The 16,311-nt window shown below is 46.2% G+C and overlaps 1 protein-coding gene across 1 annotated transcript in view; it reads right to left on the bottom strand.

The window, feature by feature from the left end:
- Positions 1–4,450: 4,450 nt before the first annotated feature.
- The window catches only part of LOC132823475 (F-BAR and double SH3 domains protein 2-like), a 70,095-nt gene continuing 58,234 nt past the window's right edge, over positions 4,451–16,311 (bottom strand). Inside the window, exons 17-20 of the mRNA XM_060837381.1 lie at positions 15,672–15,889; positions 14,284–14,398; positions 12,452–12,525; positions 4,451–10,410 (exon numbers count right to left, since the gene is read on the bottom strand). Of these exons, the coding sequence (XP_060693364.1) occupies positions 10,342–10,410; positions 12,452–12,525; positions 14,284–14,398; positions 15,672–15,889 (476 nt within the window). The 3' untranslated portion in view covers positions 4,451–10,341. The remainder of the gene's footprint in view (positions 10,411–12,451; positions 12,526–14,283; positions 14,399–15,671; positions 15,890–16,311) is intronic.

Below are 16,311 nucleotides of genomic sequence, written 5' to 3'. Positions count from 1 at the left end.
AGTCTGAATCACTGCTCAGTCTGTGACATTGCTAAGTCTGACTACTCTTTCCCACTTATATCATTTCTCATTTTTCTCCCTGCCCTTTGTCTATTTGTCTTTCAACCTCACTTCTCTTTCTCTCTGTCCACCTTCCCTTGTAGTCGAATGTAAATAATTGAGTAAATTTGTGGTGTGTGAACGTGTGCAATGCAGCACACTCAAATGGATAAAGGAATGGTTCATTGTTCACTCTGGAATGATGTGCAGTGTATGTGTGTGTCACTATAGCCATGTGTGTGACTGTATCACTGTCACTCTGATGTTAAGTGACTGAGTGCTGCTGTCTGTTCTTTTTCAGGACTGTGTCTTCCCTTCTGGACAAGGCGCAGACAGCCAGTGATGGGCCTGGAGATGATGATACCAAAGGCCTAGCCTGATTTCAGACACAATCTCAGCACTAGTCCCCAACCCTAACCGCAGGCGAGGAACCTCATTTCAAAACTACACTGTCCCTCTGGTCCATCTCGCACTCCGCACTTGGGAGCTGGGACTCTAGTACCAGCTATACAACCAGTGAGGCAGAAAGGTGGTCAGCTAGCTGGGGCATCCTGGCTGGTCTGATTGTAAGCTCAAATCCATATTACCCTCAGGAACCTTTAACTTCCCTGTTTACATTTCAGTCTGACCCAGATCTCTGGGACTGTGCTGAGCTTGGGTATAGTTGGGTTTGGAGGGGAAGGGGAAACATGGGGTTTCACCCCAACCTGAAGAGATTGCTTGTCAACTTGCCCACACACCTCAATGCAATACTTCAATTCTCATCAGCTCCGAAAGCAGCCTTAAGTGAAATGAGTGTGGACAGCCCAGACATGCACAGGCCTCTTGCACACCCTGGTGGCATTAGCTGGCACTGCAGTCCTTTCTCACAGCTTTTTCACAGACTCCCCCTGGGAAGAAAATTAGTGTTCAGTGATGTTTAATCCCTCATTTTACTTTACTCCTGGAGATTAATTAAACCATTCCTGAACAGTTAAGAAGCCCAAAACCTGGTGTAGAACAGTGTGGGAAGCAGAGAGGAAGAAATCCCTCTTTAAAAAGACTTTCATTTCTACGTTCTTTCATAACATCAAAAGCATTCACAACCAATGAAGTACCTTTGGAACATACCGATGGTGGAAAACCCAGCAGCCAAATTTACAGGCAGAAGGCTCCCCCCAAATGTGGTACTTCCCAAATAACCTGTTTTACTTTCAAATAAAACAAAGAACTGCTGATGGTGGAGATATGAAACAACAACAGAAATCGCTGGAGAAACTCAGATGGTCTGGCAGCACCTGTGGAGAGAAAGCGGAGTTAATGCTTCCAGTGCAGTTTCAGAACTCCAGTTGGTGTAGGTGCCTTCAGCTGCATAAACCCCGTGAACTGGAATCCTCAATCAGCCTCATTTTAGTCTCTTAGTTCACTTACTCAGACCTACTCTTTTGAGCAAACGTATGGCCACCTTGCTTCCTATAGTTTTTGTGGCACGTTGGTAGTGTCCCTACCTTTGGCCTACAAGGCCTGGGGTCAAGTCGCACCTAAATCAGAGGTGGGTCATAACATATCCAAACAGGTTGATTAAAAATATCTTTGGCCATCTGACCTCATGTCTTCCGATGTGACTTGGTGTCATACTTAGTTTCAGAATGTCCCCGTGATGTCGCTTGGGATGTTTCATTATGCTGAAGATGCTTCACAAATATAAGATGTTGTTGTTGAAAGGAAAATGCAAGCACACGGCGAAATAAGCATAGAACATAGAAAAGTACAGCACAGAACAGGCCCTTTGGCCCACGATGTTTAGCTGATGATTAATCCTAATGTAAAATAAAATAACCTAACCTACACATCCCTAAATTTACTGCTGTTCATGTGCATGTCCAGCAGTCACTTAAATGTCCCTAATGACTGCTTCCCCCACCACAGCTAGCAATGCATTCCATGCATTCACAACTCTCTGCATAAAGAACCTACCTCTGGCGTCTCCTCTACACCTTTCTCCTAATATCTTAAAAATATGACCCCTCGTACAAGTCAATCCTGCCCTGAGTAAAAGTCTCTGGCTGTTGACTCTATCCATGCCTCTCATTATCTTGTATACCTCAATCAGGTCCCTCTCCTCCTTCTCGCCAGGGAGAAAAGTCCAAGCTGAGTCAATCTCTCTTCATAAGACAAGCCCTCCAGTCCAGGCAGCACCCTGGTAAACCTTCTTTGCACCCTCTCCGAAGCCTCTGTACCTTTCCTATAGTTGGGCAACCAGAACTGGACACAATATTCCAAGTGTGGTCTCACCAGGGACTTGTAGAGCTGCAGCAAAACCTCGCAGCTCTTAAACTCGATCCCCCTGTTAATGAAAGCCAAAACACAATATGCTTTCTTAACAACCCTATCCACTTGGGTGGCAACTTTGAGGAATCTATGTACCTGTACACCAAGATCCCTCTGTTCCTCCACACTGCCAAGCAGTCGGTTTGTAGAACGACACCTGCAGAGGGAGGACATTCAGCCCTTTTAGGGAGCTGTCTGATATCCCTGTTCTTTGCCCCATGCGATGGATAAATACTTGAAGAGAGAAATTAGCTGAAGAAATTTATTGTCAAATCTGCTTCTGGTGCCATTTCAGTTCAAATTGCATTCTGAGCTCGATTCGCCTGATGGGTCACTGATAGAGAATTGGGAATCGATCTGAGCACATCACACCCAGCTCATGTGTCCATGCTTCAGGAATCAGCTCCTCCTCTGCTTGACAGCCTTGGTACAAACACATGAATTAAGAGAGGTATTAAGTCATACTGTATAACTCTATTTGGCCCTTCAAGCCTGCTCCACCATTCATTAAGGTCAAGCTGACTCTGTTTGAGTTCCAAATTCCAATGAATTGGAATGATCTCAACGATAGGTGGGCAGTCTCAAATGGCTAAACAGTCTCTTCGTAAACAGTCTGTGTGTGCCCAGTTCTGAACTGTTAGGTCTGTTCGAAATCTTTTCAACTATCCCACTCCTCCTGCCTTGGGCTTCTCCCCTCCACCTTCCTGTACCCCCCACACCGTCTCCCCTCCACCTTCCTGTACCCCCACACCTCCCCTCCACCTTCCCGTACCCCCACCCCGTCTCCCCTCCACCTTCCCGTACCCCTCACACCGTCTCCCCTCCACCTTCCTGTACCCCCCACACCGTCTCCCCTCCACCTTCCTGTACCCCCCACACCGTCTCCCCTCCACCTTCCTGTACCCCCCACACCGTCTCCCCTCCACCTTCCTGTACCCCTCACACCGTCTCCCCTCCACCTTCCTGTACCCCCCACACCGTCTCCCCTCCACCTTCCTGTACCCCTCACACCGTCTCCCCTCCACCTTCCTGTACCCCCACCCCGTCTCCCCTCCACCTTCCTGTACCCCCCACACACCGTCTCCCCTCCACCTTCCTGTACCCCCCACACCTTCTCCCCTCCACCTTCCTGTACCCCCCACACCGTCTCCCCTCCACCTTCCTGTACCCCCCACACCGTCTCCCCTCCACCTTCCTGTACCCCCCACACCGTCTCCCCTCCACCTTCCTGTACCCCCCACACCGTCTCCCCTCCACCTTCCTGTACCCCCCACAGTCTCCCCTCCACCTTCCTGTACCCCCCACACCGTCTCTCCTCCACCTTCCTGTACCCCCCACACCTTCTCTCCTCCACCTTCCTGTACCCCCCACACTTTCTCCCCTCCACCTTCCTGTACCCCCCACACCGTCTCCCCTCCACCTTCCTGTACCCCCCACACCGTCTCCCCTCCACCTTCCTGTACCCCCCACACCGTCTCCCCTCCACCTTCCTGTACCCCCCACACACCGTCTCCCCTCCACCTTCCTGTATCCCCCACACCGTCTCCCCTCCACCTTCCTGTACCCCCCACACCATCTCCCCTCCAGCTTGCTGTATTTACCACACTTTTTGCGTTGTTTTCTGAGCAAGATGACTGTTGGCTGCAGGGCCAACTCACACTTGGGATCTCTGTTCCATACCCGTCACACTTGGGATAGCTTGAAGAATTTCCAGCAAAGAAACAAAGCATTGGGCCAACCATTCCAGTGTTCTTTGTGTTCCACACGGCCTCTCCCATCCTGTGTAATCTAAATCCCACCAACAAATCATTCCATCCCTTTCATCCTCATGTATTTATCTAGCTGCGCCCAGAATGTACCTACACCATTCCCTTCAACTATTTCCTGTGGCAGCTCCACCTGTTCATTACTCTGTAGGTGAAGAGGTTTATCCTAATTTGGCTTTTAGCCTATTGGCTTTATTCATGACTTTCTTTTATTTATGGTCCCTAGTTCTGGTCTCCCCAGAAGTGAAGCATCTTTCCTGTTCCTGCTCATAAAACCCAAGCTCAATCATAATTTGAAACACCAATACAAGGGAATCGGCAGCACACACAAGGCATCAGAATGAACCCGAGATTTATTAACGTGCTATTATTTACATTGAAGAATTACAGTTGGCAGGACTAACTGCTCTCATCCAAAAGACTGCCCTTCTTATGTTGCAGCTCTCACTCACCGCTTCCCAGACGAATAAGCTCCCCCTCACTGTTGACAGTGCTGCCTTTCTCACTATTGCTTCCCAGACAGTGAAGCACTCCTTCAGTATCACATGTATAGCACTCTCCAGCACTGCTTTCCAGACACTGCAGCACCTCCTCTGTACTGTAACTCTGACAGTGTAGCACTCCCCCATGACTGCTTCCTAGACACTGCAGCACCTCCTCAGTACTGTAACTCTGACAGCTGCACTTTAGCACTATCTTTCCTCAGTACTGTCCCTCCAACACTGCAGAGCACCCTCGGTACTGAAACGATTGTGCTGGCTTAGATTTTATTTTGCAAAACCTGGGAATGACCTCAGACTTGATCCCGAAGCAACTTTGTTGTCCCAACCCTCAATCCCTGCCTTTTCCTATATTTGGTCTTTGTCCCAAGTGATAGACTCAAAAGGTTAGTTTAAAGTAGTGTTGTTGGTTTATTATTTATTACGTACAATGTGCTTCCAGATTCTGACTTGATAAAAACAAACTCTCTGTCCACATTCTGAAGCTGAGAAAGAAAGACCTGCGTTTCTAAAGTATTGTTCACTATGGCAGGATGATGTACAATGCTTCATAGCCCAATGAGGAACTTTCTTCAACCTGCACACTGTTGTAGTACAGGAAACATGAAAGCCAATTCATATACAGCAGGATCCCACACAAAACTGTAAATAAATTATATCACTTTATGAATTGTTTAAGAGAGATACATATTGTCTAGGACAGTGGGAATGACTCCCCTTTCCAGCATGTTGTCGATAGCTCTGTCATAAACTCAGTGTATTTTTTTTTCCTATGTATGAATTCAGCCCAGCTGGCTATTCAGCCCCTCAAACCTTCTCCACTACTCAGTGAGATAGTAGCGAATCTGATTATGGTCTTCACTGCCTAGACCTAATAGCCTTTGTCTCCCTGTTTCCTGAGCCAGGAGTAAACCACCTGGAAAGACATGCTTCCCACACAGCCTCACTCTGAACCACCTTCAGTCAACCTTATTCCCTCCTGTTCCTGTCAGAAAGTCAACTTTTTCACGCAGAGGGTGGTACGTGTATGGAATGAGCTGCCAGAGGAAGTGGTGGAGGCTGGTACAATTGCAACTGGATGGATATATGAATAGGAAGGGTTTGGAGGGATATGTGCTGGGTGCTGGCAGGTAGGACTAGATTGGGTTGTGATATCTGGTCAGCATAGACAGGTTGGACCAAAGGGTCTGTTTCCATGCTGTACATCTCTATGACTCTTCTGACCCCCTATTCCTTCCCTAGTCCCTTCTCTATTTTTCTTTTTCCAAATACTTATCTAATTACCTTTTGAAAGATACTATTTAATCTGCTTCTAGGCAGTTCAATTCAGTGGACTCTACAACTTGATGGCCTAATATACCCCTCACTTTATTTCTATCACACGGATCAATCCCAGTTCAATGGAGCGTGCAGGAGGACATGCCAGGAGCAGCATCAGGCATACCTTAAAATGTGCTGTCAACCTAGTGAAGCGACCAGACAGGACTACTTGCATACCAAACAGTATAAACAGCAAATGACAGAGCTAAATCATTCTACACCAAAAGATCAGATATATATCTGCCACATTCCAGTCATGAATGGTGGTGGACAATTAAATAGCTGACTGGAAGATGACACCTCACAAAAATCCCACCTCAGTGCCAAAGGCTGAAGCATTTACAATAATCTATGATCTATCGCAGCTCCCACTGGAATTCCCCATCACCACAGATGCCAGACTCCAGTCAATTCAAAGCATTGCATGTGATATCAGGAAAATAGGAACCGGAATAGACCATTCAGCCCTTTACCCTATTCTACCACTTAATGAGATCATGGCTGATATGTAGCCTAATTCCATAGCCTATATCCTTTGATATATTTGCTTAACAAACCTTCATCTCAGATTTAAAATTAACAACTAATCCAGCATCCACTGCCTTTTGTAGAAGAGAGTTCCAATCATCTCCCATCCTGGTGTGCTTCCTAACATCTCACCTGGACAGATTGGCCCTACATTTTAGGTCATGATCTTCTAGTTCTAGAATCCTCAATGCATGAATATAGTTTATTTATAATTACCCTGTCTTTTCCCATTAATACCTTGAAGGCTTTGATCAGATCATCCTTTACCCTTCAAAATTCTAGAGAAAATGGGTCTAGTTTGTTTAATCTCTCCTGATAATGTAACCCTGAAGTCCAGGCATCATACTTGTAAAATCTATGTTGTTCTCCATCCTAGGCCAATATATCCTTCCTAAGATGTGGTGCCCAGATGGGCTCACAGTACTCCAAATGGGGTCCAACCAGGATTTCATATAACTGCACCATAATATAGAATCATAGAGATGTACAGCACGGAAAACAGACCCTTCGGTCCAACTCATCCATGCCAACCAGACATCCCAATCCAATCTATTCCCACTAGCCAGCACCTGGCCCATTTCCCTCCAAACCCTGCTTATTCATATACTTATTCAGATGCCTTTTAAATGTTGTAATTGAACTAGCCTCCACCACTTCCTCTGGCAGCTAATTCCATACACATACCACCCTCTGTGTGAGAAAGTCGCCCCTTAGGTCCCTTTTATATCTTTCCCTTCTCACCCTAAACCTATGCCCTCTAGTTCTGAACTCCCCCACCCCAGGAAAAAGACTTTGTCTATTTATCCTATCCATAGTTTTATAAACCGCTATAAGGTCACCCCTCAGCCTCCGATGCTCCAAGGAAAACAACTCCAGCCTATTCAAACTCTCCCTATAGCTCAAATCCTCCATCCCTGGCAAAGTTTTTCTGAACCCTTTTAAGATTCACAACATTCTTCTGATAGGAAGGAGACCAGAATTGCTTGCAATATTCCAACAGTGGCCTAACTAATGTCCTGTACAGCTGCAACATGACCTCCCAACTCCTGTACTCAATACTCTGACCAATAAAGGAGAGTATACCAAACGCCTTCTTCACTATCCTATCTACCTGTGACTCCACTTTCAAGGAGCTATGAACCTGCACTCCAAGGTCTCTTTGTTTAACAACACTCCCTCGGACCTTACAATTAAGTGTATAAGTCCTGCTAAGATCTGCTTTCCAAAATGCAGGACCATGCATTTATCTAAATTAAACTCCATCTGCCACTTCTCAGCCCATTAGCCCATCTGGTCCAGATCCTGTTGTAATCGGAGGTAACCCTCTTCGCTGTTCACTACACCTCCAATTTTGGTGTCATCTGCAAACTTACTAACTGTACCTCTTACACTCACATCCAAATCATTTACGTAAATAACAAAAAGTAGAGGGCCCAGCACCGATCCTTGTGGCACTCCACTGGTCACAGGCTTCCAGTCTGAAAAACAACCCCACCCCCCCACGCCCCCACCACCCTCTGTCTTCTGCCTTTGAGCCAGTTCTGTATCCAAATGGCTAGTCCTCCCTGTATTCCGTGAGATCTAACCTTGCTAATCAGTCTCCCATGGGGAACCTTGTCGAACGCCTTACTGAAGTCCATCTACTGCTCTGCCCTCATCGATCTTCTTTGTTACTTCTTCAAAAAACTCAATCAAGTTTGTGAGACATGATTTCCCACGCATAAAGTCATGTTGACTATCCCTAATCAGTCCTTGCCTTTCCAAATACATGTATATCCTGTCCCTCAGGATTCCCTCCAACAGCTTGTCCACTACCAACGTCAGACTCACTGGTCTATAGTTCCCTGGCTGGTCCTTACAACCTTTCTTAAATGATGGTACCACGTTAGCCAACCTCCCGTCTTCTGGACCCTCACCTATCTGAATCCTTGTACTCTAGTTCCTCTCGATATAAAAACCTGCACCTCCATTAGCCTTCCTGATTATTTCTGCACCTGTTCATGGCATTTTAAAGATCTACGCAACTGAACCCCTGAGAAATGGCTGAAAGCATTGGATACTGCAAAAGCTATGGGTCCTGACATTTTGAATAATAATTCTGAAGACTTATTACCCCAATCAAACCGTTCCAATACAGCTCAAGACTGACCCCTACCATGCAATGCAGGAATTGTCCAGGTACATCCTGTATACAAAACGCAGGACAAATCTAAGCCAGCCAATTACTGCCCCATCAGTCTAGACTTAATTGTCAGTAAAATGATAGATGGGGTTATCAACAAGTGCTATCAAGCATCCCTTATGTAGCAATAACTTGGGTTCCATTAGGGCTGTTCAGTTCCTGATCTCATCACAGGCTTAGTTCAAACCTGACAGGAGCTCAACTCCAGAGGTGAGGTGAGAGAGTGACAGCCCTTGGCATCAATTCAGCATTTGACTAAACATGGCATTTAGGAGCCCTAATGAAACTGGAGTCAATGGGAGTCCACAGGTTCTAGTTACACCAGGTACATAGGAAGATGGTTGTGGTTGTTGGACGTCAGTCGTCTCAGCTCCAGGACATCTCTGCAGGAGTTCCTCAGGGTAGTGTTCTCGGCCCAACTGTGTTCAGCTGCTTCATCAATGACCTTGCCTCCACCATAAGGTCAGAAGATGCTTGCTGATGTTTGTACAATGTTCAGCATCAATCATGACTCTTCAGAAACTGATACAGTCCATGTCAAAACGCAGCAGGACTTGGGACAATATCCAGGTTTGGGCTGACAAATGACGAATAGCATGTTCATCATGCAAGTGTCATCATGGAAATAAAATGTTGGCCTCAGTGAAAGTAACCATGAGGCTATCAGAAAAACACAGTTGGCTCACCAATGTCCTTTAGGGAAGGGTATCTGTAATCCTTACGCGATTTGAATCGCTACATGACTCCTATTACACATCAATGTGATTTACCATAACTACCTTCCAAAGTAGTTTGAGAAGACACTCCATTTGTATTAATCCCAGTGACTTCAGAAGGTAGCCCACTACCATCTTTCCAGAACAACTAAGGATGGTCAATAACTATTAGTATTTCCAGTACGTTCACACCCCCAGTAGGAAATGAAATCAATGAAACCTATGTCTTTGACGTGTGTCTCTAATTCACCTGAAAGTGAGTGCCATTTCATTCCTGAGGACTCCGAGGTAATTCCCAATGATTGACACCTCAACGGGTTGACAATGCACAGGCTGCCAATAAAATCAAAGAAGTAATAAAGTTACCATCACTCATCCCATTCAGTCACACGTGCACACTAACTGGGATATAACTGCTTCATAGCTCGCTGAATGAGTCTGTCGCAGACAGATCAAACTGACAGAGACCCCAGGACGCTGCCACAAAACAATGCCCCTTTATGAAACCCCATTTGTGCTCCTGACAGCAAACAGAGGACGAGGCGATCAGCTTGGCTTCAGAAAGGGTGAAAGGTCATTGGTTGGACCCAATTACAAGGGAATTCCAAATCCCATTGCACGATGTTCACTCCTTGAATGTGTCTTATATGCTCACATGATTCCATGTTCAGGTCCCAGGAATGTTTCATCACAAGAGAGGCTTTGCACAAGTTTAAATTGTTGAGAATTAAAGGTTGGCGCTCTCAGAGAAAGTCCTCAATGAACACACCAAGGACCCATCCTCTATCTGGAAGCTGATGGTTCCTGGTTCTCCATCTGCGGAAATTCAAAGCCATGGTGAATTCTGACAAGGATTGCAGTCCAACCCCCCTCATATCTCCCATGTGAAGCACCAATCCTGGGACCAAAGGCCTGTCACCCATTCCTCCAGTTGGCTTTGGCTCCACGTGTAGGGTTGGTTGGAATTCAGGTGGGAATATTCAGACAAGGAGTTCCTCATCCTGTTGTGAAATCGGATTGGACGATGGTGGAGGAGGGGCAGCTCGAATCTGAAAGTTGAACAGCAACAAAGGATCACGTGAGCCATTGGTTAAACACAAATTCAGGGCATTTAGATTGCAATAATGTTCCCTCGCTCTATGGTTGTGGCTCCTCCCCTACTCCCCTGGGTTCAACACAAACCAAAGGAATTCATAACCAAAAGGTAGCACTGGGCCATCACCTCAAACACTGAACAATGATTGCAAACCATCACAGCAGAGCGCAGCAGATGCATGGGAAATCCAGCATCTCTATGTAACCTACAGCATCCTAATGTGCATGTTCATTGGCTATTCAGACATTTGAAGGATCAAAATCCTGGAGCAGCAACACAGCATGGTGTAAGTACATTCACTTAATGGTCCACACCATCGTCTCAAGGACAATCAGGGATGGGCAAGGATTGCTGATCTTACAAGTGCAAACATGAAGGATTCAGAAAAGGTTTACAGATGTTGCCAGGGTTAGAGCTATAGGGAGGGGCTGAACAGGCTGGGGTTGTTTTCCCAGCAGCATCAGAGGCTGAGGAGTGACCTTTTCAAGGTTTATAAAATCACGAGGGGCATGGATATGATAAGTCGACAAGGTATTTTCCCTGGGGTGGGGGGAGTCCAAAACGAGAGGGCATAGGTTTAGGGTGAGAGGGGAAAAATTTAAAGGGGACCTAAGGGGTAACTTTTTCAGACAGAGGGTGGCGCGTTCATGGAATGAGCTGCCAGAGGAAGTAGTGGAGGCTGATACAATTACAACATTTAAAAGGCATCTGGATGGGTACGTAAATAGGAAGGGTTTAAAGGGATATGGGCCAAGTGCTGGCAAATGGGACTAGATTGGGTTGGGATATCTGGTCGGCATGGACATGTTGGACTGAAGGGTCTGTTTCCGTGCTGTACATCTCTGTGACTCTATGGCCCCCATCTTCATAACAATAAAATATTTCATTCCATTCCTAAGGCACCAGTCAATTCCCTCTCCAAGTTATTTCTACATTTATGCGCCAAAGACAGCAAGTGTCACCAGAGATCTGACATGCCCCACACTTTACGCAAATACACCAGCCCACCCAGAGTCAATTGAGTAATAATACGGACCACCTTTCCATTCTGCACTCCCAGCTCAGGCTTATCGAAATAAACAAACTGCGGGCCCCCTCTAATGTTCTCAACAAGAACAACTTCTATTTATTTTGCACCTTTAATAGGTTTTCTGGACCCACAAAGTTTATCAGGAGTGATTAACTAAGAGGATGTGACACTGGGTTACAGAGGGAGAGATTGTGTCGGTGACTTAGCAACTTGGTTAAAGGTAGGTTTGAAGGAGCCTTTATCTACAGGAGAGAATTTCCAAACACACGGCCAGGTGACCGAAGCCACGACCACCAATCATGGGGGGAATTAAAGTTGGGGATGAGCACCACCTCTGAAGTGGAGTAATGTACGGATTCTGGATCTTTGAGGAGCTGGGGGGAATGATGGAGATAAGAAGGTATGAGGCATTGGTCAGAACTTTGAGAATACAGATGAGAATGTTAAACATGGAGCTGGTGTGGGTCTGGGAGCCCATGTAGATCAGTGAGCACAGGGATAATCATAGAATCCCTACAGTGTGGAAGCAGGCCATTCAGCCCATCAAACCCACACCAACCCTCTGAAAAGCATCCCACCCAGACCCACTCCTGCACTTCCCCAGGCCAATCCACCCCAACCTGTACATCTTTGGATGGTGGGAGGAAACCGGAGCACCCTGAGGTAGCCCACACAGACCCAGGGAGAATGTGCAAACTCCACGCAGACAGTCACCCCAGGCTGGGATTGAACCTGGATCCCTGGAGCTGTGAGGCAGCAGTGCTAACCACTGAGCCACAGGTAACGGCTGAATGGAGGCTGGTGAAAGATAAGATGTGGCCATCTGAGGTTTCAGGGGGAACAGATGAAGAGGTAAAAGCACAGCTTTGTGGAGTGTATTGCTCCCAGGATGATGCATTTCCCCAGAGGGAGCTCAAAGATGGCGAGTTACACATTCCTGTTTCTCAGATAAATCCTCTCTTACTGGTCTCAGTCGTCCCGCAGGCATTTCGGAAATCGGCTCCAGGATATGGGATTCCTCCTTGAGGACAGCAGAAACTGTAAGGGGAATAAAGTGGAATGAGTTCTGCATGTTCCAGAATCCCCGAGATGTACATACTCACAGTTAATGTTGTTAACTCTGGTTGGACATTAACCCTGAAGGTTGTGTAACAAAGTCTCCAACTAGCCCATGTGAACAAACAGCCTCTTCTCAACACAGCCAATGGTAAGTTATAATTATTGGACTGGTTCCTTTTGCAGAATGACAAACGATTGAGATAAGAACATTGAGGATGAGGAACAGATAAAATGCACCCTTGAGCCTCCTCCCGCACTATTCAATACAGATCTTCAGCTTCAGATCCACTTTCCTGCCTATTCCTCACATTTTGCGGCTGTGTATTATTCTGTCCCAGTCCCTCAGAATGGGAATGCCAAAGCTCAGAGCAAGAACCTGTACACGGAGTCTGTTACTGTGGGGAGCCCGTTGTGGCTAAATAGTTCTGCCCGACATGGAATCTCTCACTTCGTACCTGCCATGGGGCTATCAGAGGAGGTGTACATTTTGATTATCAACAAAAAACCATTCAGCTGCATTATTATGCACGGCCATCAAGTACCGAGATGGGGTTTGATCCCAGAGCTCCTAGTTCAGAGATAGGTACACTACCACTACATCACCCAGACCTCCTGGCCTTCCTTAATCCTCCCAAGAGACCAAAAAGCTGTCTGTTTCAGCCTTAAGTATGATGGAACATCTACAACATTTCAAGATAAAGAGTTATAGACGATATTAGGAGGGACCCCCTTGGTTAAGGATTTGGGAAATGAACGGTGTTTCAAGAGATCAGTGTATACCTAAGGCCTGAGCAGCTAAAGCATGGTCACATGGTTGGATAAAGACACAGGAGGAGATTATTCAGCTCCTGGAACTTGTTCTGCTATTTTTCAAGATCAGAACAGTTCCACAGCTTCACTGCTGTCACCTGAACCAGCTGCATTCCCCCGAATACCTTTGGCTAGCAAAAATCTATCAATCTCAGATTATAATTGTGAAGTGAGTTAGCTTCTACAGTCCGTGCGGAGTTCCACACTTCTCGTGAAGTTGTGTTTCTGAACTTGCCTCTTGAATGGCCTGACACTGATTTGAAGATGATGTCATCTCATCTAAGATTCTCTCCAACAATTCGGAGAAAGTGAGGACTGCAGATGCTGGAGAAGGGCTTCCTGATGAAGGAGAAACGTCGATTCTCCTGCTCCTCAGATATTGCCTGTCCTCCTGTATTCCACACTTTTCAACTCTCTCCATCAATGGAAAATAATTTATATCTACCCTGTCAATTCATTTTAGGATCTTAGAACCTGATGTTCTCTCCTTAACATTCCAGAGGTCAGGGAACCCAAGGCAATCTTCCCCCATACTATGACCCTTTCTGTACTGGATCTACACTTTATTGTTCCCAAGGCTAATGTGCAGTGCTCCAAATGGACTCCAATGTTGCTGAGCAAAGATGGATTGATGGAATTAAGATACAGGTTAACCAGGATCTCATCGAATGATGGAATAGGATCAAAAGGGAGAATGGCTTCCTCCAAGTCTTTTTCGATGTGGAGGTGCCAGTTTTGGACTTGGTGAACAAAGTTAAAAATCACACAACACCAGGTTACGGTCCAACAATCCAACAGCTTGTACTTTCAAATAAACCTGTTGGACTCTAACCTGGGTGTTGTGTGATTTTTCACTTTTTCAGTAATTGGCTTGAGGGCCTGACTAGTGAGACCCAATGGGTGTAAGAACACATTCAATATAGTTACCACTGTTTCTAGGTGACACTTGGAGTCCCTCTTGCTGTGCGGATGCTACACTGTGAAATGCCACTGCACCGGAGTCAGGAGCAGGAGGAGAGAACGGAGGTGGGGATGTCGGATCCTGGGAAATAAAACAAGGTGGTCAACAACAGTTCAGCAGCAGAGAGTCTGAGCATCAGAATGGCCTATATCTAGTCCTGTATATTTTCTACCTATTGAACCAACAGTGCAAAGTAAGTCCATGTGGTAAAAATGAGGGAACTGTAGACTCTCTACACTGATCAGATCTCAGTGGGTGAACATCCAACTTTTTCCTAAAGGCAGGAAGGAGCCTCACAATCTGGTGATGCCTGGTTGAAAGGGTTATGGCAAACTACAAAGAGAAACACAGGGCACTGAGCAACGGGGGTGGAGGGAGGAGAGAGCCAATGTATCAGGAAGATTTCGGATATATTCAGCTGTGAAAGAGAAAGTGTGTCTGAAAAAGTGTACACACACAGTAACGGAGGGGTACATGCATCCTTGGACAGGATTACAATGCTAAGAAGTCTGAATGAATGATGGGTTCTCCTGATGTTTGACAGTCGGGTATTCAGCAAGAAGGCTAGTGGTTTGCCATCGCAGTTGGTGTCATCCCATCCCTAATGTGAGACAAAACCTTGATTTGCCAATTTGATTACCTTGTTCTGCCGTCTGCTCACTTGGGCCTGTGGGCATTTGACTCTTGACCTTCTGTAATGTTGACACTGTTTGACAATGTTGCCTCCATACGGATCTGCCCAAGGGTGGTGTCATCCTGTGTTGTGCTGTCCAACATACAGACTCATGAAAGGCCAAACTGGATTCTAATTTTTATATTAGAGGAACACTGAGCAGAGAATCTAAGGAGATGAGGATGAATCAGGGATATTGTTTGGATCATAGCTGGAGGGCTTCTCTGGGATATCCCCCGACAGGAAGACGATTGGAAACAAGGGCAGAGAGCAGTAACAACTGAAGAGCAGCAAGAACGGGAGGCAAGAGTTTATGAAAATTTCACAAAATGGAGAAAGTTAAAAAAATCACATAACACCAGGTTATAGTCCAACAGGTTTAATTGGAAGCACTAGCTTTCGGAGCGCTGCTCCTTCATCAGGTGGTTGTGAGGTGAGGGAGCGATGCTCCGAAAGCTAGTGCTCCCAATTAAACCTGTTGGACTATAACCTGGTGTTATGTGATTTTTAACTTTGTCCACCCCAGTCTCCCCACATCAAAAATGGAGAGTCCACAGTGGGAGGAAGGGGAAGTGAAGTCATTGTGCGGTGCCTGAACAGAGAGAACATCATGAGAGGTTTAAATAAGCTCACAAAGCTGCACAGACTGATTAAAATCCACAAATTCCCTGTGTAGAGTACCAGCATCGGCTCCAGCTCCAGATCTGTGCCTTCCCCAGACAGCAGCTCGACAAGCAAGGATGGAAACACGCCAATATGGCCATTGAATTCTCCTTCCCAGAATCCATCGTCTACTCCGCGCTGATCAGTGTGAAGGACCTTGATCAGGCCACCTTCAGGGAAACACAGCTCCTCTGCGCTCTGTCCCTCATAATCGTACAACGCCCGGGCTAAGCAGACTGGGGAAACAACATCCACAACATCAGCTCTTCAACATCACTCCCACCACACCCCAGAGATGTGAGGATAAGCTGTCCTTAAGCACACTGTGATCCACACTGTTACAGTGAGGTCAAGGTTCAGTCTACAGTATCTCCCAGACCAGCAACCTCACAAAACTATCAGAACCTCAAAACCCCCTTCCAGATCACACCCACAGTCATAAGTTGGCCATATAATAATTTGTTACTCAATAATGCCTTATTGGCAATGTATCACACCCTCAGTACTCTCTTTGAAAAAACACTATTCAGAGAATGGAACACGGTCAGAAGGGGACTGCTGAGGGAGTACTGCTCCAATAGTGGGTCAATACTGAGGGAGTACCGCACTGTCAGAGGGTCAGTACTGAGGGAGTGTTGCACTGTCAGAGGATCAGTGC

Source organism: Hemiscyllium ocellatum, chromosome 16 (genome assembly GCF_020745735.1).
Source record: "Hemiscyllium ocellatum isolate sHemOce1 chromosome 16, sHemOce1.pat.X.cur, whole genome shotgun sequence".
Taxonomy (NCBI): Eukaryota; Metazoa; Chordata; class Chondrichthyes; order Orectolobiformes; family Hemiscylliidae; genus Hemiscyllium; species Hemiscyllium ocellatum.
This window is presented reverse-complemented; position numbering and strand designations above follow the sequence as displayed.